This window comes from Mytilus trossulus, chromosome 1 (assembly GCF_036588685.1).
Source record: "Mytilus trossulus isolate FHL-02 chromosome 1, PNRI_Mtr1.1.1.hap1, whole genome shotgun sequence".
In the NCBI taxonomy this organism is placed as follows: domain Eukaryota; kingdom Metazoa; phylum Mollusca; class Bivalvia; order Mytilida; family Mytilidae; genus Mytilus; species Mytilus trossulus.
In genome coordinates, this window is record NC_086373.1 from 82,083,029 (window position 1) to 82,109,283 (window position 26,255).

Below are 26,255 nucleotides of genomic sequence, written 5' to 3' on the forward strand. Positions count from 1 at the left end.
TTATTTCAAATGTATGAATATAAACCTGACAGAACTGTCATTAGTGCATTTCAAAGTTTTCTTCAGACTGATTTTTTTAAGTTAAAGTCACTGCTTGAAGAACCAAGAAACATGTGTTGAATGTCAAAAGCATTAGCAATCTTTGATTTTAAAACAAATTGGAAGTGTATAATTGAAATCAAAAGTCGCGATTTACAATATTTATTTAGGTTTCCTTGATTCATTGAAAGCATTATGTAATCTTGATGTTTTTTGACAGACATCTTGCCTTCTTAGATAATATAAAAATACAGTTCTTCCAGTAGAGTGGGCATGAAAAGTAAAACTGATTAAAACGTTTATTTAGAACATACATGTAATTTATCAACTTTGAATTTCTTGTGGAAAAAGGGGATTCCTTAAGAATATCAAACACTTCATATTTTAAAAAACAGTCGGACAGTTTGTGCATGCACAATTTCCTACACTTTACTTCAGTATGAATTTAAACCTGACACACAACTGTCACCAGTGCATTTCAAAGCCTTCTTCAGATTATTTTTTTTTAACTTAGAGTCCTTTGCTTGAAGAATTAAGAAACATGTGTTGAATGCCATAAGCATTAGCAATCTTTGATTTTAAAACAAATCCTGTAATCTTGATGTTTTTTGACAGACATCTTGTCTTCTTAGATAGTATAAAAATGCAGTTCTTCCAGTACGGGACATGAAAAGTAAAACTGATTAAAAAGTTTATTTAGAACATTCATGTGATTTGGCAACTTTGAATTTCTTGTGGAAAAAAGGGATTCCTAAAGTATAACAAACACTTCATATTTTAAAAACAGATGGACAGTTTGTGCATGCACAATTTCCTACACTTTACTTCAGCAAGAATTTAAACCTGACAGAACTGTCACCAGTGCATTTCAAAGCTTTCTTGACATTTGTTTTAAAGTTAAAGTCATTTGCTTGAAGACCTAAGAAACATGTGTTGAATGTCAAAAGCATTAGCAATCTTTGATTTAAAAACAAATTGGAAGTGTATAATTGAAATCAAAAGTCGCGATTTACAATATTTATTTAGGTTTCCTTGATTCATTGAAAGCATTATGTAATCTTGATGTTTTTTGACAGACATCTTGTCTTCTTAGATAATATAAAAAATGCAGTTCTTCCAGTAGAGAGGGCATGAAAAGTAAAACTGATTTAAACGTTTATTCAGAACATACATGTGATTTTTCAACTTTGAATTTCTTGTGGAAAAAGGAGATTCCTTAAGAATAACAAACACTTCATATTTTAAAAAACAGATGGACAGTTTGTGCATGCACAATTTCCTACACTTTACTTCAGTATGAATTTAAACCTGACACACAACTGTCACCAGTGCATTTCTTTACATTATTTGTTTTTTAAGTTAAAGTCATTTGCTTGAAGACCTAAGAAACATGTGTTGAATGTCAAAAGCATTAGTAATCTTTGATTTTAAAACAAATTGGAAGTTTATACTTGAAATCAAAAGTCTCTGTTTACAATATGTATTTAGGTTTCCTTGATTCATTGAAAGCATTATGTAATCTTGATGTCTTTTTGACAGACATCTTGTCTGCTTAGATATTATAAAAGTGCAGTTCTTCTAGTACGTAGGGCATGAAAAATAAAATTGAATAAGTTTTTTAGAACATACTGAAATAAAGTCAAATCTGAATGAAAAGGTGAATTTCCTTTAGAATAAAAAGTATTTAGAATAAAAACTGAGGAAAAACATTCAGGTAAATTTACTGCATACCTTTAATTTTAAGAAAAAGCTTGGTTTATGCATGCAAAAATTATTTTGAAACATTAAAACAACAATTCAATTCCGAAGTTTGTGTTGCTTGGTCTTAAGTTTTTTATTTTGTGTATTGTGTACTTTTATTTGTCTGTTTGTCTATTTCTTTTTTAGCTATGGCGTTTTCATTTTATTAAATATCTATGACTTTGAATGTCCATGTGATAATTTAATATTTAGACTTTTTTTCTGATCGAAAAAATCTAAATTCATAAAATGCTGTGAAAAGTTTATTTCAACTTTGGATTTTCAAAAATTTGTACTATTGAATTTTTAAACATAGTTTTGTACAATTATTCAACAACCCTGTCTCCTCTGAACAATGATAGAAATTAGGAAGTAATAGAAATAAGCTGTCTGTCATATACACTTCCTCGTCTTATTCAATCTGAAAATATGCAAATATCACAGTTCACAAGATTGTTTTCGTTTTTCTAGAATTATTTCCCTTTGAACTTGTTTTGGAAATTAATTAGAAGTTATCATGGTTAAGAACTAAAATAGTGATATTCATAGCTCTGCTATATGATTTATTGTATATGTGTAGAACTTGGTAATTTGTTGAATTTTATTTTTTAGATTCAAGAAGAAGTGACTTTTCAGTTGATATATTTTACAAGTACCTTTTGTATTAAACTTCTGAAACCTTGGTCACTGTCATTTAAATCATGAATCAAGATTATACCATTTGTTTAATATTTTGTATGTGAAAATGTTGAATTAAATCTAAATTTTTAGAAAAGGCTTGGTTTATGCATGCAAAACTTATTTTGAAACATTAAAAAAATCAATTCAATTTCTAAGTTTGAGTTGTTTAGTCTTTTAAGTTTTCTATGTTGTGTCTTGTGTACCATTATTTGTCTGTTTGTCTTTTTCTTTTTTAGGTAAGGTGCTGTCATCTTATTAAATATCTATGACTTTGAATGTTCATCTGGTTTCTTTCGTCCCTCTTCTATATATCAATGAGTGTCATAATTAGCACAAGGACATGTTTTATATTAGTAAAGGTAGTATAGGAAAGAAATCAAATTGCTAGAAACGTATGCATAGAAAGATAAATGTGAATCATCTACGAGTGATAGGACTATATTTACCTACAAATTGATTCAATTATTTGCAAATCGAAGAACATTGATGATCATATTGTGCAGCGATATCTCATCTTATAGGATTTATTATATATGAATTGGTAACAATAGTTAATATAACAATTTCCAGGGTTAATATAGAAATGAAAAGTGGAAGGATGTTTAAAAAGCTGTATATAACATGAGGTGAGGTAAATTAAGAGACAAATAACCTAATTCTCTTTAGACAAATAAAGGTGACATTTATTGATATGATAGTAACTAGGGTTTACGTACACTATTCAAATATGTCCCTTTAAAGTTTTTATTAGTGGAAAGTTCAAATAAAGTTACTGCTAGAAAATGAAAACATTAAAATACCATTAGAAAAAAAAACATTTCCTTTTTTATTTCAATTATTTACCGTGGAATATTGTGCAACCCATGTCTGTAATTCTATAAATCAAGCAGCAGTTGTCTGTTTCCTTATCACACCTGCAGACATTGATCTCATTTGAATACAGTTTGTATTCCTGTTGGTACTTATTGTGTACCAGTAATGGCCAAATTGTATTTGTACTCAATAATTGTACTTATCATAGATACAAGGCTCACAATTTTTTAACGTAGGCTCGAATTTCGTCTTCAATAGACATAAGTGGTCAATTGAAAAAGATAAAAAAAAGTTTAAATAAAGTACGAAGTTGAAGTGCCAAATACAGGTAATTCTATAATTTGGGAAGAACATTCTTAGTATTACGAAAAAAATCAGTTTCCTAAACAGTTTAATTTATAATTATGATCAATGGTAATTCATGTCAACACAAGTGCTGCCTTATGGGCTGGTGACACTGACGGTTTGTTATAAGACATCTGTTCTGGTGGATAATACTCAATTGTATCTTAAGAAGAACAGCTTTGGAATATGCCATAAAGGATAACAATAGCAAGACATTTTTCGTAAAAAGCGGAAAATCTGTCTCAAAAACGATACCAAGAAGTGCCAACATTACCTGATATTTTCCACTGAGAAGACGAAATAGAATTCCATGATGAAAGGAAAAGTTCTTACATAATATGTAAAAAATGCGCTACACCTATTATTAGCGTAGAAAAAATAGATGCTAGGGAACCTGCATGTAGATCTTTTCTTTACATGTTGCACATGAAACGCTGTTTCTTTTTGCCCCCCCCCCCATTTTGTGGAGATAATAATCTAATAATCGCATCAGAGATACCAGCCTGTAATGGGTGATGCAAGTAATTTCTTATACGAAACCAGAATCACAGTTTAATTGGGTAATTGATATGTGGTGTGTGCCAAGGATAATAAGCTTTTTTGTAAATTGTATATTTAAGATTAGGCTGTACATAAACTTTTAGTTCATTTTACGACAAAAGAGATACTGTGATTCTTATGATGGTCGATGCCACTGCTTGTGGGGATTTTATTCCACGAAGGTATCACAAGCCTAGTAGTCAGCACTACTATGGTCGTAACTATAAATTAACTGATTTCAAAACTTTTCCATTTACAAATACTGATATAAGGCTGTTCTAGAAATATATTACCTTAATTGTATTTGGCAAAACTTTTAGGAATTTTTAGTCCTCAATTCTCTACAACTTCGTACATTATTTGGCAGTTTTGACTTACTAGTATTTTATTCGAGTGGCACTGATGAGTCTATTGTAGACAAAACGCACGTTTTGTGCATATACAAAATTTCAATCGTGGCATCTATGATGAGTATAAAATTGTAAAATTGCTGTCATATTCATACTGGTGGCGAAAATTGCACGTTTCTAAGGGTCTATATTAAGTATATGTTAGCTTCCCTATTTCAAAATATCAAGCTATTTAAAAGACTGTTATGAACTGAAAGTATGAAAACAACGAAACTAAAAAAATAGAAGGAAATGAAATGAAGTGTCCTTGTTTTCAAATATAGGCCATTGAAAATTTAGCGGAAATTGAAATATCTTATCATACATTTTTTAATTTCCATTTTTTCAAAAGCCATGAAAAGTGATAAGGATTTTATAAGTTTTGTTTTAATGGATGTTTAGACTTTATGTTATTTATTAGAAGACATAATTGGCGAGCAAAATAGTTAGTAGCACTAACTGGATAAAACATAGGGTTTCAAATAAACAATATCATCAAACATCTTCACTATTATTCAGTTTGAACTTTTAGTGTATTTATATTACATGATCTTACATATCACATTAGGAGTGCCATATATAAAATATAATTGTTTACACTGGGTGTTGACATCGGTTAATACTAATGAATTTAATGTATTTTGCTTTTCGTCTTTTCTGTTTAACGTTTAATTTCATTGTTTTACGAGCTTATCAATCGGGTTGATGTTAAGTGTACTCCCACTTAATAAAGCTACCATCTTTCTCAAGGATAACATTTGTAGTGCAATACCTAATTTTCTAATTATTTTTATCCTTTATCTAAAAGTATTTCCTTTTTTTCTATTGGTTAACAAGCTAGCAATCGTGATGACGAGAAGAGAATTTCAACTTTATTTATGAGTTTGACTTTCCCTCTGGTATCTTTATTAAGATCTTCTCAGAAATAAAAGTGTAAATTTCTGCTGATTGGATATCTATTTGATTTTCTTTTTATCTTCTTTCCAGTTAAGTTTTCTCACGCTTATTAATTTTTCATAAAAAAAGGAGTCAGTTGAGTCCAGTAAATCGTCAGCACGTCGGACGTATGCATTTTATAACGTGTTGTTTTCATATGCTTAGCATTCAGGCGATTCCTCTGTTGGTGGACTTTCGGTCCTTGAAGATATAATCAGCTCAATTGTCAAGATCTAGGTACTGACATTACATGATTTATAATAAAACTTTCTTAAAGACCGTTTATGAATTTTGAAATAAAAAGTAACTTAGTTTTCGATTCCTTTTGCTAGAACATATTAAATCAACACCAAAGTATCGTTGAAAACAGGCATATAAGTCAATAACTTCTTTGATCGGATACGTGTGGTCAAATTGAAAGTATGAAGATCTTGACATTCTGAACACTTGCCCTGTCAGATTTATATTAATACATTTTACTCGCATGTTCTTTTTAGCTCACCTGGCCCAAAGGGCCAAGTGAGATTTTCTCATCACTTGGCGTCCGTCGTCGTCGTCCGTCGTTAACTTTTACAAAAATCTTCTTCTCTGAAACTACTGGGCCAAATTTAACCAAACTTGGACACAATCATCATTGTGGTATCTAGTTTAAAAAATGTGTCCGGTGACCCGGCCAACCAACCAAGATGGTCGCCACGGCTAAAAATAGAAAATAGGGGTAAAATGCAGTTTTTGGCTTATAACCCAAAAACCAAAGCATTTAGAGCAAATCTGTGAGTAATATTGTTAATCAGGTCAAGATCTATCTGCCCTAAACTTTTCAGATGAATCGGACAACCCGTTGTTGGGTTGCTGCCCTTGAATTGGTAATTTTAAGGAAATTTTGCTGTTTTTGGTTATTATCTTGAATATTATTACAAATAGAGATAAACTGTAAACAGCAATAATGTTCAGCAAAGTAAGCTTTACAAATAAGTCAAATGACAGAAATGGTCAGTTGATCCCTTTAGGAGTTGTTGCCCTTTATAGTCAATGTTTAACCATTTTTCGTTAATCTTAGTTATCTTTTACAAAAATCTTCTCCTCTGAAGCTACTGGGCCAAATTAATGCAAACTTGGCCACAATCATCTTTGGGGTATGTAGTTTAAAATATGTGTGGCTTGACCCAGCTAACTAACCAAGATGGCCGCTTCGGCTAAAAATAGAACATAGGGGTAAAATGCTGTTTTTGGCTTATAACTCAAAAACTCAAGTATTTAGAGCAAATCTGACAAGAGGTTTAAGTGTTATCAGGTCAAGATCTATCTGCCCATAAATTTTCAGATGAATCGGACAACCCATTGTTGGGCTGCTGCCCCTGAATTAGTAATTTTAAGGAAATTTTGCTGTTTTTGGTTATTATTATCATAATTATAGATAGAGATAAACTGTAAACAGCAATAATGTACAGCAAAGTAAGACCTTAAAATAAGTCAACACGACCAAAATGGTCAATTGACCCCCTAAGGAGTTATTGTCCCTTTATAGTTATTTTTTAACAATTATCATAAAATTTGTAAATTTTTACTAACATTTTCCACTGAAACTATTTTGCCAAGTTCATTATAGATAGAGATAATTGTAAGCAGCAAGAATGGTCGGTAAAGTAAGATGTACAAACACATCACCATCACCAAAACACAATTTGTCATGAATCCATCTGCGTCCTTTGTTTAATATTCACATAGAGAAAGGTGAGCGACACAGGCTCTTTAGAGCTTCTAGTTTTTTTAGCCAAACAGTTATTCCCAAGAAGACAACACAGTTCTGAACAGATAAGAAATGAAGGTAAACTCGGACCATACCACTTATCTTTTACTATCGAACGTCAATTAATAAAAAAATAGTTAAAAAAAAAAAAAAAAAAAAAAAAAAATTATTGTTAAAGTCATAAGAAACGAGTGACCGGTGAAAAATAATGTTCTTCCAATTCTTAAACCAATGCATACAAACATCATAAACTTAGTCTTCTGTGCTCGAATTTATCATTTTTTTCGTGTAAATTTCGTATAATCGTCAATTTTGTTTTCAATCGGTCAGTGTTGTTGTGAAAATATGGCAGGTAATTAAAGTTCGTGTTTTGAAGCCGAAGTTTAACGATTGTCACCTGTTTGTCAACAATTGACGAAAAATAAACAAAAAAGCATGGAAATTGAGCACGTGTTTAACATGTAAATTCAGATAATAGTTTATCTTATGGACATCCATGCGTATTGTGGTCACCGGATTTTTACGAGATGGGTCACACTGAGGTCACCTTGCATACGGAAAATATATCGGGGGAATTGCTTGCTGGAAGGAAGCAATTCAAATAAAGTAAACTCCTTCTAAATATGATTAAATTAAAGAATTTTCTTCAGAAAAAAGTATATGTACATAAGTTTTACAATAAAAACTATCCATTGAGTTATAAAAAACTAAGGCATTCTTTTTTTTTGATTTGAGGTTTCTTATGACTTTAAGTTTTTCAGTTTCATTAAAGATCTTCCCTTATCAAAAATACCATATTACTTAAAAGGCATTAACAATGGCTAATTATTCTTTTATAGAATTTCATTGGTACTATTATTTCAATTTAAGGCAGATCATAAGTATATATTTTTTTTTTAGATATAATTTTCTTGTACTTTGACAAAATGAGGATTTTACTATGCTTTTTTCAAAAAATATAATGAAAAGTATGGGTCACCGTGGTATTTTTCAAGCTATGAGTCGTTGAACATTGCCTACATTTTGGTAAGATTGTTCATGAAGGACCACATTTGTGTGCATAAAAAAATGTAAGAAGATAGGTTTTATAATATGTTTTAAGAAAAAAAGAGTAAAAAATGGGGTCGCCAAACTTGTTTATTTGCTACAAGTAGAAATTGAAAATTTCCCTATCAGTCCAGTATATTTTCTTTTAGCTAAGAGTTATCTCCCCTTAAAAGGCTCATTTGGAAGAAATTATTCTTAAAACAAACAAATTGATGTTTGTTTAAATATTACGAATAATACAATAAATCACCCGGTTTTCTTTATTGCATATCTTTCTCCAAATTTGCAGATTTGGGCAAATAACTTGACCGAATTTACACTGCGGTTGTACAACCCAAGATGGCAGTATACTATGAATAAACCATCAACAGTTAAACAATGCTATTTTCTCTTTTATTTTTTACCAACCGTGCGATGGCTGTAATGTCAGTCAAGGTCGTTAAACACTTCTATTTGTTTGTCTTTTATTTCTCTATTGTAAATTAGCTTTTTGCATGCGCTATTTTTGATAGTCTATTTTAAGCTAAGATGAGTTTTGATCTTCCTTATTTCAAAGTTTTATATGAGAAAAACTTATTTCTTTTTACATAAAGTTCTAAACCCACAATGAACTTTAATAAAGAAACCATGACGATGAGAAATGGTGTCCTCTTGCTCTTTGAATGATTTAAATGCGTATTCAGCAATAGAAATACAATAGGTTTATCGATACATGAATCATATACAAATTGGACCAACAAGGAAATGAAATGTCGTTTAAATGAGGTTATTTAAATATATATATATATAAACTATTTAGAAGAAAAACATTTTGCTTTATTCATCATTCTTTGTTTTTGAAGAGTACGGAAGACTTCATGGTTTCCGACTCTGACAATATTTAAATAGAAAACACAAGATTTTTTAAACGGATATTTCGATAAGTTATGGTGAACATAGCCTTGAAAATGCTGAATTGAATAAAGATCTTTATTTACCATGTTTCCAAACCGTCATTTACATTTTAATATTTCGTCAAACAAAATAAACTATTTCCGTACACTTTTACTTGTTGTTTGTAAATCGAAATATTTGTTTAATGTGGTATCATAAAATACATAAAAGGTATGATTTGACTTGATTTAATGCGCACCTGGTTTAACTCAGGAAGGACTATTTTTAAACTGATTATATATTTCAGCGCAGTACTTCCTTGTTTGAGTTTTGTATTGAATATGGAAATGACATGACATCCAAAGAAGGTACCGATGAAGACATAGTGTGGTCTGATGAAACACAGAGCATCAGAGATGTGGTATACTCTAGTATGCCAGCCATTGTGCGGGTGGCTGAAGGGTTTTATGGAGATAATGATGCAGAATCATTTTCAAGAGGAGATTTGTTAAAACTGGACTTTGTTAAAAGTATTCAGAAAGTATACGCAACGGTTGTGTCATCATGGAGCGAAGCCATTCTGGAAGACCGAACTGGTTATATTCAACCAGACCGAGAAATTATCATTCCACTCGGGTACAAGGGCAAAGTTGTTATTACGAGACCACCAACCGAATTTAAAGTGTATACTAATGTCACAGAACTAATGAGGGACTTTCCACGTTATGTTAGGGTTGATACTCCTTTCTTTGCACAATCAAATCAAGATCAAGCTATACGTATAGAATCTGGCAAAAGATTAGAATTGGATCGGTTTTTACCTAACCAGGGACTTATTGCAAAATATGACGACGATGTTGTAGTCCTGAACAATAGTGTAAAAGGTCGGTTTGTTCCACTTCCAGACGAAACGGAATACACACTGACAGATGTGATAGATAAATTGCCACTTCCACAATTCGTAAGATTTGTAGAAGATGAATTTGAAAAGGTTCTTACGACAGATTTACAAAGCGCAGTTGAAAACGTCCAAGCATTTACTGGCTGTGTAAAACTTAAACGAGTATTTCGAGAAGAAGTAGTCGTTGGACATCATAAACCACAACTACCATACATGCCTGAAAGTTTAAGGATTGAAAATGAAAAGTATGTTCATAGAAGTATAGTTCTATTGCCGTTAAGCAGGGATGCTGTCAACGAAATTGAAGTGAATGTACCAATTTACTCGGAGCCAGATGAATACGAACTTCTGGCAATTCGTAATTTTTCACAAACGTCACCAAATATGGATGTTATTGATGGAAGTCTGTATCTTGAATTTGCAAAGAATCCCAGGAGTTTTTACGTGATTGATGACACAGAAGGAGGAGAGACAAAGAGAGCGTCATACATACCCGAAGCACCACCTCCTGTGCCGCCTCGTCCTGGTCATCATATAGAAGGTATTTATTTCTAAAAAAAAATTATGTTTACATTCTAATCTTCACTACGATAGTCTTATTTTTACTTTTGAGCCGAATTTCATTTGTAATAAATATACGAGCGCAAAACTCGTTGGGTATAAATACTCATTTATTATTTCAATTATTTGTTTATTTTCAATAAGACAATAGTTAAGAACATACAACAGTTTTGGAAGGAAATCGAATTGTTGTGTTATTAAAATTAATGCTTTTACTTATCTTTAAACGGATGTTTGCTTCGAAGGCATCAAGTTCATAGATATATGTGAACATGCTATCTCCGCCAGTGTAATGCATATATGGATAATTAGAATAACCAACATACCGACCTTTTACTGACAAATCTCCAAAAGAATTGTTAAATTTTCGGTAATTTTCAAAAAGATAGGGGCTGTAATTCTTTCAAAGTATTTATGAGCACTGCGTTTTGCTTACATACCCTTTATGCATATAAACTGTACGACCAAGGTTTGTTTGAATCTACAATTATAAGAGTTATACATAACTTTGAATTATTAAGTATATTTAGAAAATTTGGCGTAGATGCTTGGTCCGTAGATGTTTAAAAGTATAGACCGCTTGCACATTTCAAGTCGTTTCTTTGTAAAATCTAATTAACGTCGACCTCAAGAATTGCTTTCATTTTAGAGTTGAAGGTTTTCATGTTGTGTAAACTGCACGAGTACCAATTGAGCGTCAATATTGGTAAATTTTACGGAATACGATTTTATTTTTAAATTTATTAGCGGTTACGATTTGGAAAAAGTCAGAATAAATGAATACTTGTGTGTGCAAATAGACAAACGATTTTACTGACGTAACATTTGTCAATAATTTTAGCTGTACAAGCTACTAATATAGCATCGTAAAGATAACTTCTTGCGCTTACGTAACATTTATAGAACCATTATTGTGTTAGGTTAATTGAAAATATTAATGAAAAATATATTTTAAGAAATACGCCCACTTAAAAGAAAATCACGGACATTTTTTGCTGAAATGTTGTAAGAAGTTGATTAAAAGGAAGCATTTAATTCACAGTAAAAGCAATGAATATTATGAAAAGGAAATACTGATCTTTAGATAGGCTTATTAACAACATCTAATATTATCAAGATATCACATTTTTAAAGAGGAAACAAAACATGAATACAAGCGACGAATAACTGTTTTTGGAAATTAATATCTTAGGATTCTTTAGCAATTTAATTGATTTGACATTTATACCTCAGGGTTATTTAGAGAATTAAGGAACCACGTTCAAAAAGTTAAAATTAAAGATGTTAAACATCAGCATTCATTGCATTTCATTTGTTTTTCAGAATTTGAGTACTAAACTACTACAATTTTGAAAGATTAAAACATTTATAGCACCAAACATGTATAAAAAAAAAAATAAAAAAAATACAAAGAATAACGATGTGCAATATTAACATGATCCAAAACTGGCATAGCTCATAATTTCATAAAGTCCTCACTCTATTGTTGCCTATGAAACATTTCTTTCTTATTCTAGTAATAGACCTTTCGAAAAGGGGCTGTCTCAAACGACGATTTAGAACTAATCTCACAATACTACTAGTAGTAGTCTTCAGATCGGCTAATTGTGTGTTATCAAAATAAGACAAATGCTATAATATTCTCCTGTAAAAAGAAAATCCTTAAATGATTTTGAAATTAAATAACAAAATCGAATTTGTCATCTTTACAAACCCTGTTGATAGCAATGATAAATTCAACACATATTTAGAAAACATGATCTTTTGCCCGCGTTAGCTGGTCGCGAAGCTATTTATTTCGAAAAAGCTGGTAATTGCTAGTGTACACAAGATATCCAAGAAATCTAAATATGCTCCCTCCCGCCCCTGATTACCTCTGCGAATTAATATCCACACTTGGTCAAGTATCTGATTGTGATTAGCAAAATAGTTAAAATTATGTAGTACCCCATTATGGACTAGATATAAACAGAAAATATTTTTTTCCAACTACTATTAAATGCAATAGCGTGAAACCCTACTTCACGAAATACATGTATAAACGTGTGTAAACCAAACATGTAAACTAAATTGATACAACCAAAACCTTACCTTAGTTGTTGTAATAGAAAACTGAATATTAGTCATAAACCCCAGTTGTAACTATCTAAGTTTCCATTAAAAATATCAAAGAAAACTTTGAACCAGAAATTTGGTCAAAGTTATCTGTTTTCACAATCAAATAAAAGTTACCAGGTTTATGCTTTAGTACGCCAGACGCGTGTTTCATCTACAAAAGACTCATATGTGACGCTCAGATTAAAATAATTTGAAAGCTAAACAAGTATAAGTTGAAGAGCACTGAGAACCCAAAAATTACAAAAAGTTGTGCCAAATACGGCTTAGGTGATATAAGAAAAGTTGAAGTTCAATGTTCACAAAGAGAAAATATAAAACACTTCTTACAGTAGGACTTCATTGCACTTTCATTGCGTGTTCCGTGTATTATCATTGGGAGTAGCACAGAAGGCTAGAAGATTTATAAGAAACTCGTTGCTTAGAAGAAGATAGAGAATTATCTTCAACACTCTTTCAAAAACTTCGTAGTGAGGACCACCTCGATATGAGTAATTATTTTACAAGGACAATCATTCTGCTTTAAACTTAAAAGTAAGATAACACAAATACCGCACAAAAGGAAAATTCAAAACGAAAATATAAATGACAAAATCAAAAGGTAAATCAAGTAAATGGAATAGCAAAGAACTGTCATATTTCTGATTTGGTAGAGAATTGCCTTATGTAGGAAATGGTGGATTAAACATCTTACTTGAACAGCTGAACCACTGATCGAAATAAATTCAATAAATCCATCTTTCAGTTCATATTTTGCAAGATTATTTGTTTTAACTTTGTAATCACAAATCGTATCATTCTTAAACTAAACTATAATTAGCATATTACCGTCAAAAATAATATGGTAAGCATAAACCATCAGAGCATTTAATCACTTTCTCATACCTAAATGAAAAGAGTCGTTAGAAGACACTTTCCGTATTTTGATGTATTGAAGAAAACCAAAAATTGTTACGATCTTACGATTTTTTGATTATGAATAAAATCGAGGCAAACATATTTTTTCCAGTAGTTTTAATGCACTTGACGACAGTCGCAAGACTTCACTCATTAAAATTCAATTGAAAACCTCGCTCAACTATAAAAATAGAACACAAAATTTACCGGGGAAATAAGATTAATATATATTTTCATATATGTATGTATGTATTATATCTACGAGGGAAGAACAAACATTGTTGGGTTGATGTTTAGACGAGTTGAATATACATAATGTATACAGCCATGTATCACCATCACTACTGGTGATCCGATGGGTACATCTGTTGTGGAGTTGTCACTGACTCAGACGTACTTATAAATATAATTATTTTCTGTGACTGTATCTTACATTAATCTGTAGGATCCTTTTTCATTGATAATTTAGCTGATCTTTAAGAATAACATTTTCATGCCTTTAATATCATGTACTGTAGTACGACGCTAGATTAAAACTGACACGGAAAGGTATCACCCGGCCACCGAAAGCTTCATTTTTATAAAGCCCAGGTGGTCGTGTGGTCTAGCGGGACGGCTACAGTGCAGGCTATTTGGTGTCACGATATCTCAGTAGCACGGGTTCGAATCCCGGCGAGGGAAGAACAAACAAATTGCGAAAGCAAATTTACAGATCTAACATTGTTGGGTTGATGTTTAGACGAGTTGGTGTGACAAAATTATATATACATGATAAATGAATCAAAGGAGATGTTGGATTATACACCGATTAGATGATTCAAAATTTCATAAATATGGGTAACGTTGTACAGAACATTAATCCCATCAAACTAAATACTGAATCCAAGATTGACAATAATGTACATTGTACCATCAAACATGTTGTTTTGGTCTATATAACACGAGTGTGAATGCCTTTATTTACTATTGCATAATAATGTTTCTTTACATACTTGATTTAAAAAGACTATTGATTTTTCCGATGTAAGTTTAAAGTAAAGAATTTATTGCAACTAACATTCCTTCAAATTACAGTTAACATGCATATTTGTAAATCCATAGTACTTCTGGAAGAAATTTAGTTTTTGTTGAATTTTTAGGAAAGCACGAGCCTTAAATTAAAAAATGGATATAATTTTGATTGTGCAGGTAATCTTGCATTAGAATATCAACTCGTACAATTTTTTGCATTTGTTTACAAATCACACAGTTTATGCTCTTATGAAAATTAGATTTCTCAACAATAAAAAATAACATAGAACTGTACATTATAAATATTCTTACTATGCACTGAATATAGATGCAACGACGTTAACACCCCTGTTTTACTTTTGATAAGTTTTTAACTTCACTCTTGTATTACAATCCCTTTATATTATCCCGTTTTATAAAAAAAAATACTAGCAATTAACATTTCAGGTTGGTTTTATTTATACAATATACTGTCATTGTTGCCTTCCTTTACATCAACCATGTAAATAGCTAGAACATTCAATTTCCATGATATAATCTATCGATATCTTTGATTCCTACTAACGATGATTAAGTGAATCATAATAATATGATATACTGCTAAAACTAATAAACATCTTGTCCTTTTTCTGAGAGAGTTCATCGGAGGATATCAGAGCATGTTTGGTGAATGTTCCGTGTCTGCTCCACAAATAATATACGATGGACTTCAAGTTTAGATTTTAGGTACCGGCATTCTTTATCATTTTAATAACGTTTTATCGTATATTTTTTTGTTTGTCTTTCAAAATATTACTTTTGCAGTTCAGTCTAGTTTTTGTAGTGTCTATTTAACGTGGCTCTGTACTTGTACCTCCTGTCATTGTGTTATTTTGCTGTGATAATTTTTTTTATTCTTGTCCTTGGTATTGGTGTTGGTATTTATAGCGTTTTGAATTATAACACAATGTTGATTGATGAACCCCTGTTTTGACATTTTTACCTATCATGTCTGTTTGTTTTGTTCATAGATCTTTGTCAATATATAGAATTTTATGGGACTGCATACAAATGAGAGGTTTAAGTTAGGACTTTGACAGTTGTAATGCGTTCGCTTGGTATGTTTGAGCTTTTGCCATTACTGAGAGACTTTCAGTTTAGAATTTTTGTCGGAGTTGTTTTTGTTATCTGTATCTTTCTGCAATCAAACTGAAATCAAGAAAAAGTAATGAATGACTAGGCTGCATTCAAATCTTATGTGTACAGTTCTGCATTCTGCTCGCATTTGCGATGGTTACTTTTAAATGATAAAAAATCTGATCTTGCTGGTATATATTGTAAATATCAGACGGTTGGGTCGTGTAGATAAACTAATCATAGATACCAGGATTGAATTTCTATTTACGTCAGACGCGCGTTTTGTCTACAAAAGACTTATCAGTGACGCTCGAAACAAAACAAGTTAATGAAAAGAAAACAAATTAAGTGAATATCTGTACATTTGCCGCACATGGAGCAATATTTGCTTACCCAACCGGAGCACCATATATCACCCCTGGTTTTTGATGGTATTTGTATTGATCAATCTTTGGATTTCTATATTGTGTTTTGTTTATGTGTTTTTCTTTTGATCTGTATGTTGTTTTTCGTTGTTGTTTTTTTTCTTGGCATTAACACATAAATAAAGGCAACAGTAGTATACCGCTGTTCAAAACAACTCGTAAATCAATGGACAAAAAACAAAATCCGGGTAACAAACTAAAACTGAGGGAAACATACACTTTCCAAAATGATGCTTTTAATTTACTATAAATCAAAATAAAAATCAATACTTATACCAATGAAACCATATTCAAAGACATAATTATACTGTTGAATTGGTAATTTTTTAGAATATATTTATTTAAAGGAGTGTTGATTTTGCCGAATCCGTGCTCGATGACAATTTCATCGTCATAATTAGGATATGTTATTCCGTTCGAAATACGTTTTCTTTTAAAAGGGACAATCAAACTTACAAACCGAATAATTGATTCGATAGAAGAATTTTGTAAAGCATGCTGACTTATCAGCTGATAATTTATCAGTAACCATATATTACGCTCATTGAAAACCAAAACGTAATTCCAGACACGTCACCGTTCAAAATTGGAAAATTAACAATAGAAAAAGAAAAATCGTCCCCTTTTCGTAAACTTTTGTGCAAAACTGAAATATTCAAATAAAAAAATGGACAGTTATTGCTCCTAATATCTTATTATAAATGAGTAACATTTGTTGCAGCAAACAAAATAGGATTGCTATCTATATATGAACTTTCTTATTTGTCTCAATATTAAACCGTTGTAACGCAATAAGCCTAGTTAAAATATATAATATACAATATTCAGCATTATTTGTATGCTTTGTCATAAGTAGAAAAAAGGCCTCACATCAAACATGATTTTCTTATATAACTAGGTAGTACTATAGTATAAATTTCCGTTTGAAAATATAATACTTAAGGCTAGAACGTATACAACCATGACATGATGATTAACAAAAAATGAAACCAATGTAATTTTAATGTAATTTTTTCTGTCTTCATGGCACAAGTTTTCGTGAACTGACTGGGTTTTATTTTCATAGATCATACAGGAAGATTTGTATTGAATGTTTGATATGACTTAATTAATTTTTCTTTTAATTGAAACATGTTTCGCTGTTTACTTTTTGTTGCGGACACGCCTTATAATATTATAACGCGGAAAAGAGTACCATTCGTGTTTTTTTTTTAATTGGTTACCGGAATTTTAGTTTACCATAATATGTAACACAAAACCCAATAGAGTAACATATATATTAAAGACTATTAATAATATGGCCTCTAAACAATATGAATTGATAGTGTGGACTTATTGATATATATATAAATATTGATTGTTGGTTACCTAACGTCCAGTGGCAAATATTTCATGCATATTCAGGATGATCTTCAGAAGTTTAAGAAGGTATTCAATATTAAATTCAATAGTGTGGTGATGGTTGTCTTCCATATTTTTTTATTTTTATATACATCATGCATGTATTTTGTTCATTAATTTGAAGAGGATTTCATGATTGAGTTGATTTTCCGATGTTGTATTGTTTCCTTTGAAATATCCTGTCAATGACTTCCGGTTATGGTATTCTCTTCAGTTGGTGCCAGTCTATATTTTCCTATTCCACTTCAACACATTGTGCATAGGTGTTTCCTCATATCTCGTGGGATATAGCAATCAAAGCTCGATTCTCCGAATTGTTTGGCATGGTATAAGAAAACATACAAAAAAAACAATTGATCATTATGATTCACTTCCGTCGATTTTTTTTTAGTTTTTATTCAAAATTTCCAATATGTTGGTTGTAAATATCTTTCCAAGAAAAAAATGAAAATAATTCATACTTATTATTTTAGTCACTTAATTATAGTATCGCACTATTTGGTGCTTCAGTGCTTAAATTTGTACTTAGCGACATCTGCTGCTTTTATAAAAAAAAAAAAAAAAAAAAAAGTCATATAAAGCCTTCTTTTGTATTGTAAAATGTAAATCCATCTTATTTAGATTTTTTACTAAAAAAATTATAACACTTATCGTAACCTTGATGATATTTTTGCTTTCAATACTAAAAACATCTCTAATCATAGTGAGAACATTTACCCAAGGGTCTGCTTTTGAATAAATCTAATAGGACTAATATTAATTGTCCTTTTTGAAATCTGGATTTTTCAGTGTCACATGAGAGGATCTATACTAAAAATGCTGACCAGATAGAGGATTTTTCGTTTCTATGGTTAATGTTTCTTGTTTTTACGGTGATGTTCCTTTGACCCCTTATAGAATCGTTTGCTATATTCATTTCGTTGTGACGTCTTATATTTAACACCTTGCTATTTTTTTCATAAATATAAATATTTGGTTTGGAAGTTAGGCAATAATTGTAGACACAATCTTATAAATGTGATAAAGCATCCTACTATTAAGCGATACAAATTTTTGAAGAGCCCGTAATTATAGATTACCACGAAAACATTGTGATTTGCATATGCAATAACAGTAGGTTTGTCCTATTTATTTTCCTGTTCGGAATTATTTGAGTTGAGGACACAAATGTATGATATTGCCGGACGGAGCAATAGAGTATCTACTGATTTAATCATTTGTTTAGGGTGTGATAAGTAGATTAAAGCATGTATTTTCCGTTGAGTCTTGGTATCGCACCTCGATCAATATGAGCCTTCGCATAGCACCTTGCGCTAGTTGTCTCATTGGCAATCATACAACGTCTTATCATGTTTTATATTATTTTGAACATTTAGTAATTTTTCACTGTAGTCAATTCCTTGAGAATGGTCTTCCTCGCTACTAACATTGATTTTGTTTTAAATAAATTAAAACATAACTCAATATGTAATTGTATGGCTATTCAGTTAAGAACACTTACGGTTATACATCATGTCGGTATGTATACTTTTGCATTGTACAAGACCATGCTTTTCGCAGCCAGATAATAACATCTTTTAACTCAATCCATTTAATATGTTATGTTTGAAATGATAGTTTTGAAAACATGGTTTATTTATTAGTTGGAATTGGTTTTCGACTAACTTTCAAGTTCTCTTAGATTAGTATCTAGTGTTTTTTTATTTTTATTTTTCTAAGGAATATGAGTACCTACTTCCAATCTATAAGGTCAAGTTTGTTTCAATTGACATTTTAGTATTTTATGTTTTTGTTTTGCGGTTAAAGATTAAAGAGGATAGAGTGCTGAAGAGCATGTTTAACGTACGTTAAATATTTTAAATGTGAATTTTTCGAGTCTTTGAGTCAGTTTTATTGTTCCATGTTGTTTGTCATTTTCGTTTCTCGTTTCTTTTTTAGCAAATATACGGAAGCGTATTAGGGACATAGAAAAAATAAATTGGCAGTGAACTTTTTTTTCAAAGTCGAAATTTTGACATTTCAAATCACTAAATGTTTGACTTCAACTTGAAATTTTGACTTTTCAAATCCTGAAATTTTGACAACAACTTGAAATTTTGACTTTTCAAATCCCGAAATTTTGACTACAACTTGAAATTTTGACTTTCCAAAATCTTGAAATTTTGACTTTCTAGAATCTTGAAATTTCGACCTTTTAAAAACTCGAAATTTCAACTTATTATAAACTCAAAATTTCAACTTATTTAAAACTCGAAATTTCGACCTATTTTTAAACTCGAAATTTCGACTTATTTAAAACTCGAAATTTCAACTTATTTTAAACTCAAAATTTCAACTTATTTAAAACTCGAAATTTCGACTTATTTTAAACTCAAAATTTCGACTTTTTGTAAACTCAAAATTTCGACTTTTTTTCTTAAATCGTAATTTCGACTTTGATCTCAAAATTTCCACTGTTGAAATCTCGAAAAATTTTAGTATTCAAACACAGTTATTACAATTTTAGAAGGAGTAGACATGGACGCAAATTATTTAAGCGTCATCCACACATTTTGGCAATTTATATCCAGAAACTGGTTTTGTACTTAAATTAAGATATGGATTAGCATTTAATATTGAAGAAATCATTCGTAAAGAACATGCATGTTGACAGAGTTCCCCCCCCCCCCCCATATTCCATGTTTTAGTTTCCACGACACTGTCATCGGATCATTAGGTCTGAGAACATTTAGCATCACAGTTTCAAAGGCCTGTTTGGTATACCAATAGCAAGTCACTGACTTTGCCTTGTTTAAACAATGGTAAATCAAGTAGCCAATAATGCCATGCATATTCAGAACGAACAATGAGCTGCTCAGTTTTTTTTTCTAGTTTTGGAAGTTTGTATTCTTATAACACAACTATTAACCCTTGTCTTTATATATTAGACTGTTGAGTAAAAGAATGTCGTAATATAGGTGTGTCGGAATAGCGGGGTTGTCTTGGTACACATATCTGAAGTCCAGACTTGAAATATGTATTTGAACCTGAAACATATTTTGTTTATTCTTTGGCAAGAACAAGATTTTCTATCTAAAATAATCTCTTTAAAATGGTTTAGTTTATTAAAATATGCTTATGAAGTTTATGATGTAAATTGCTCTCCGCCTTGCTGATATAAATGACTGTGAATGTGGTAATCGCAAACGTATAAATACTGAGGAAAAGTCGAAATTTTAAGTTTTAAAAAAGTCGAAATTTTGGGTTTAAAAGAAGTCGAAATTTCGAGTTTAGAAAAAGTCGAAATTTCGAGTTTAGAAAAAGTCGAAATTTCAAGTTGAGTTTAGAAAAAGTCGAAATTTCGAGTTAAGAAAAAGTCGAAATTTTGATTTTACAAGAAGTCGAAATTTCGAGTTAAAAAAAAGTCGAAATTTCAAGATTTTAGAAGGTCAAAATTTCAAGATAAGAAAAGTTAAAATTTCGAGTTAAAGTCGAAATTTTGAGATTTGAAATGTCAAAATTTCGACTTTGAAATAAAATTTCACTGCCAAATTTATTTTTTAAATGTCCCTAATACGCTATACTTTTTTTTTTTTCTTTTGAGTAGTTATCAAAATCATAAAACTGTTATCCATTGATTTAAGGTAAATTATCATTACCGTTTAGATCCACAAAAAAATGGAGTCTAGCTGTCAACATCATTTTATTGGTGAGTTTCGAAAATATTCTTCAATGCAATACCAAGATTTTTACTTAGATTTTATGTCGTAGCAAACCTTTAAGTAAGTGTAGCGGTGTGGGCTCTTTTTTTATTCCTCCTCCCCACCAATGACATTCAAATGGACGTCCTTTTAACTAGGCATACTTTTCATACACGACTTATGTTGCTTCAGTATGAATTCAAGCAAATTCCAAATCTAAAGTAATTCATACACAAAAAAAATCGTTTCATCGGGATGAAATGTAACAAACATTGTATAAAATATACAACTTAAAGCGACACGATCATAAGAAGGAGATGCTGGTCACTAAATCATATCTTACTGTTTATTTCAGTAGATAGTAAAGCTCCGATACCTCCACCGAGGCCAAGTGTATCTGATGCTGATGATGATCGTGAAGATTATGAAATAGTTGGACAACCAATGAAACGTTAGTATCTTTAACATCTTAGTTATATATATATACTAGTCAACAAAAGAAACGTGCAAGACTTTTTTTCAAATTAAAGATAAAGTTTTCCGTTCATTGGACCAATATTGAAGGTAGTAATACTTAATCATAATGGAAATATAAATCCGTTAAAAAAAATTTTTTTTTGCTTTTTTGACATTTTTTCGCATTTTTTGTTTTTTACAAAATTTACATAAAACGACAATTTTAAAAACAGAAGTTCCAACTTATGATGTCACAACCGCTCATTTAAAGGTAAAGACAGTGTTTGCCATCAATTTGTTTTTAAAAATTATAGTTTCTTTGGTTATTTGTTCGGTCCCACGAGAAATCGTTAAAATGTATCAACCTCTCATTTAGAGGTAAAGACAGTGCACGTATTTGCCATCAATTTGTTTTAAAAAATCATACAGTTTCTTTGTTTATTTGATAAGCAAAGTTCGGTCCCACGAGAAATCGTTAAAATGTATGTAGACATTATTAACAGATTTACCATAGACAGTATGTGTAAAGTGATATTCAAAATGCGGTAGCAATTTTAAAACTAATCCGAAAGGTTTCAAATTTACTGTGTGTTGTTTTCATATCTAAAGCATTGATTTGAGACAAAAATTAAAAAAAACTTTTTTTTTTGCATTTTTTGAGATTTCAAAAAACACTTTTTTTTTTCAAAAAATTTGAAAAATCAATATTTCAACCCATTAGTTACATCATGAACATAACTTGATTAGCATATTGAATATTTTAAACAAATTTGAAATTTGATTTAGGTCATAGAAAATTATGTGTCGATTTTTTTCAACTTTCCTTCAAACTAATTTGCATCTTTGATCATTTAAATGGAATTTATATACTTTCCGACAAGTTTTGATTTTCATTATCACATGTGCATACATTGCAAATAAAAGCTTTTTAAAACAGTATATCTCATTTTGTTTTACATTAAATACTTTTTGATGAATTTCATTTCAAAGTCGTGTATCGTTTCTTTTGTTGACTAGTATATAATCATGTATGTTGGCGTTTATTTTTGCTATTCCGTTTATGTCTTCTTGTAGTTGACGTTCTTCCCTCAGTTATGGTGTGTGACAGAAATTGTTCAGTTAAATCTTTTTTTGACTATTGAACATAGGTATACTTCTTGTGCCTTTATTTATTGCAGTTTGGTGTTTCTGTTGTTATAGTTGATGTGTTACCTCGGTTTTTGTTTGTGACCCGGAATTGTTTTCGCTTAATCGGTTTATGACTTTTGAACTGCGGTATTCTACTGTTTATTTATACAAAGCTGCAAGTATTGGTTACTTCAATGCTTGGCTGTTTTTCACTTTTTCCATCTACACACTTTTTTGGAATTTTGGATCCTCAATGCTTTTCAACTTTGTACTTGTTTGGGTTTATTAATATTTTTGATTTGAGCGTCACTGATGAGTCTTATTTAGACGAAACGCGCGTCTGACGTACTAAATTATAATCCTGGTACCTTTGATTACTATTCCATAAACATACGGAATATTAGGCCCAAAACAATTATTATAAAAGCAGACCGAGCGATATAAAAGGCTTAAACTTGACTTTCATAGAAAAAGAGGATAGAAGATATATCAAGGCTTGGTGAGGAATTGATACTTATCTGCTGTTTTAACTGAGGTCTACATGTGTGCCTTACAGAGTTCCTGTAAAGGACTCTTTTAACGTCCAGAAAACTTGGTCACCCAATGAATATCACAAAAAATCTACAGAGCAAATTAAGCAATCGTAATTAAATCATTATACTTTGATACAATAACCTGTACAAAGATTCATTATAGACACGAAATGTATTATTATATAACTTATAATACAGGTAAGTACGAGATTACTTTGTTCCTTTATACTCTTCCTGCTTCAAATCAGGCTCGTCGACACCCACCAATTGTCTATATTTTCAATTCAGATTACTGAATAAGTTTAAAGAGGGTTGAGATGGGGTACCCATATTTTGACTATTTTATTTATTATGTCTGTTTAGTTCACGCATAATTGTAAATATAACGGAAGTTGATAAGACTGTCATCAAAGTGAGAGTTTTAGCGCTTTAAAACCAGGTTAAATCCACTATTTTCTACATTTGAAAACGCCTGTACCAAGTCAGGAATATGACAGTTCTTGGTCATTGGTTTTTAATGTGTTTTGACATTTGATTTTGCCATGTGATTCTGGACTTTCCGATTGGATTCTCCTCTGAGTTCAGTATTTTTGTGATTTTACTTTTTATGAGTAGATAATTATGATTCAAATTGTTTTTGAGCAAAACATATAAACAACAGAGAATAACGGGGTGCAAAAGTATACAAAATGTAGAAAATGAAATAAAAGGGTAATGTTAAACTAAATACAGAAATGAACGATATTAAGAATAAAAAGAAATGTATAATTTCATAAAAAATCAGGAGTAAAATAATTTTCAGGATAATTTTGTACATTAAAATTTTGTATAGACGTCCTGTCGATTTTTGAAAACTATCCTTCTTTATATATATATTGATTTATTCGAAAATGTCTACAAATTCATTGATGAAAAATCATAGTCAATATATATAAATTTCGGACTTCCCAACTATCATGACATCCATCCTATTTCGATATTAAACCACAAGCGGGATCATTCATATTATCATTCGGATAAAAACAAATCAGTACACAGTTTGAACAGGCATCTGAAAAGAGCATGACCATTGACATATAAATGTCTGCCAATTGTTTTAATACCATCGTGAATTTGCACCTAATTATAATATATTTGATAATCTAAAATAAAGTTACCAATACCAGCGGCATTGTCAAACCTGTCGTAGCACGCGCTCGTCGATTCAAATATGTTTAAACTTGTACAGTGATGCATAATTAAACGCACTTTGCCAAATTAAAGGACATAAATAAAGGCAACAGTAGTATACCGGTGTACCCATTGACTGCGAGAAACTAAATCAGGGTAACAAACTAAAACAGAGGGAAACACGTCAACTATATAAGGACGAGAAATGAAAATCAGAAAAACTGAAGTGCAACAAAGTATATGAGATATCGTTTTTATTTCAGCGCCAGTAGTTGCTCCACGAATCACCAAACAGCATGAAATTCATCAGAACCAATCAAAACAAGTCAACAAAACACCAGGAGGTAAGTACGATCGTAAGGGGTTCAATCTAGCGCTGAGATGTATTAAAGTTTTGCGAAAAGAAAAATATATGCAAAATGGCCGTTTGATTTATTTCATTATTTGTCTAAAAATATTCTTAGAGATGAAAGTGTTGTAGTTTTTTTGTTTTTACGAATCTATACTTGTCCTGTCTGTATCAAACTATAAATAAAATACATCAAAAACAGAATGAAGGGCTTGATATTATTAACAACTTGACTTAACGTCATACAAGCTTTATTCAGTATATTTACCACACTTGAATATCTTAGGAAATGGTAATTGAAATAGAAAAGTGGTTTGTATATATATTAAATATCAAAAGGAGTTTACACAGTTGTACAAAATACATTTCCTTCCTGTGTGTATTTAGATCAACAGGTCCTAAAGATATTATCTTGAAATTGTTGTAGCCTAAAGAAAAACTCTCCAATTTTGACCATCAAATTATATAACCGTTCCACAAATATCAATCCAGTCACCCCAACACCCAAACAACCATTGAACCTTCTCGATTTTTGAACATTCTTAAAAACATGCAACACATTGCACGAAAGTAAACAGGTAAGATTTCAACTTTTAATCGAAAATGTTCCTAAATGACTGAGAGTTGACAGTTTAAGATGGTATGGGTGTCTTTTGCCATCTTGGATTGTAAAAAACAGTGAACCTAAGGTCCAGATTTTCTATCAAGTAAGCAAAATTTAATGCAGGACTGCTGATATTTAATGTGAACTAACTTATAAGAACATAACTTAGAATAGGTGTACATTATTTACGGTAGTTTAAGTGTCTTATATGTTCTCCTATTTATGTTTATTGTAGTCCTGTAATAATATGATGTAATTTTAATGTTATATTTAACATTGCCATTAAAGTGCGAGGTTTGGCATGTCACAAAACCAGGTTCATTCGTTTTTGAAGCGTTTTGTTATTTGATTTTGCCATGTGATTATGGACTTTCCTAATTGATTTTCCTCTCAGTTCAGTATTTTTGTGATTTAACTTTTTTCAACCCACCATTTTTTTCTCTAAAATTGTCTTGTACTAAGTCAGGAATATGTGCATTGTTATATTATAGATCGTGTTTGTGCGTGTTACATTTTTACGTTGTGTTTTTGTTGTGTCGTCCTTTTTTTTCTTCTTATCTTTGAGTGTGGATTCACATTTCTATAAGACGTGTCACGGTACTTTTCTATCCCAAATTCGTGTATTTGGTTTTGATGTTATATTTGTTATTCTCATCGGATTTTGTCTCATGCTTAGTCTGTGCGTGTTACATTTATATGTTGTTTCGTTGTTCTCTTATATTTAATGCGTTTCTCTCAGTTTTAGTTTGTTACCC

General features: G+C 30.9%; 1 protein-coding gene across 2 annotated transcripts in view; it reads left to right on the plus strand.

The window, feature by feature from the left end:
- The first annotated feature begins 9,169 nt into the window (after nt 1-9,169).
- The window catches only part of LOC134687096 (titin-like), a 28,137-nt gene continuing 11,051 nt past the window's right edge, over nt 9,170-26,255 (plus strand). The window contains exons 1-3 of one of the 2 annotated variants that reach the window (XM_063547094.1): nt 9,170-10,595; nt 21,619-21,711; nt 24,811-24,891. In XM_063547094.1, the coding sequence (XP_063403164.1) occupies nt 9,506-10,595; nt 21,619-21,711; nt 24,811-24,891 (1,264 nt within the window). In that variant the 5' untranslated portion in view covers nt 9,170-9,505. Of the gene's footprint in view, nt 10,596-21,615; nt 21,712-24,810; nt 24,892-26,255 lie in introns of both variants that reach the window. The other variant, XM_063547085.1, reaches the window with a different exon arrangement.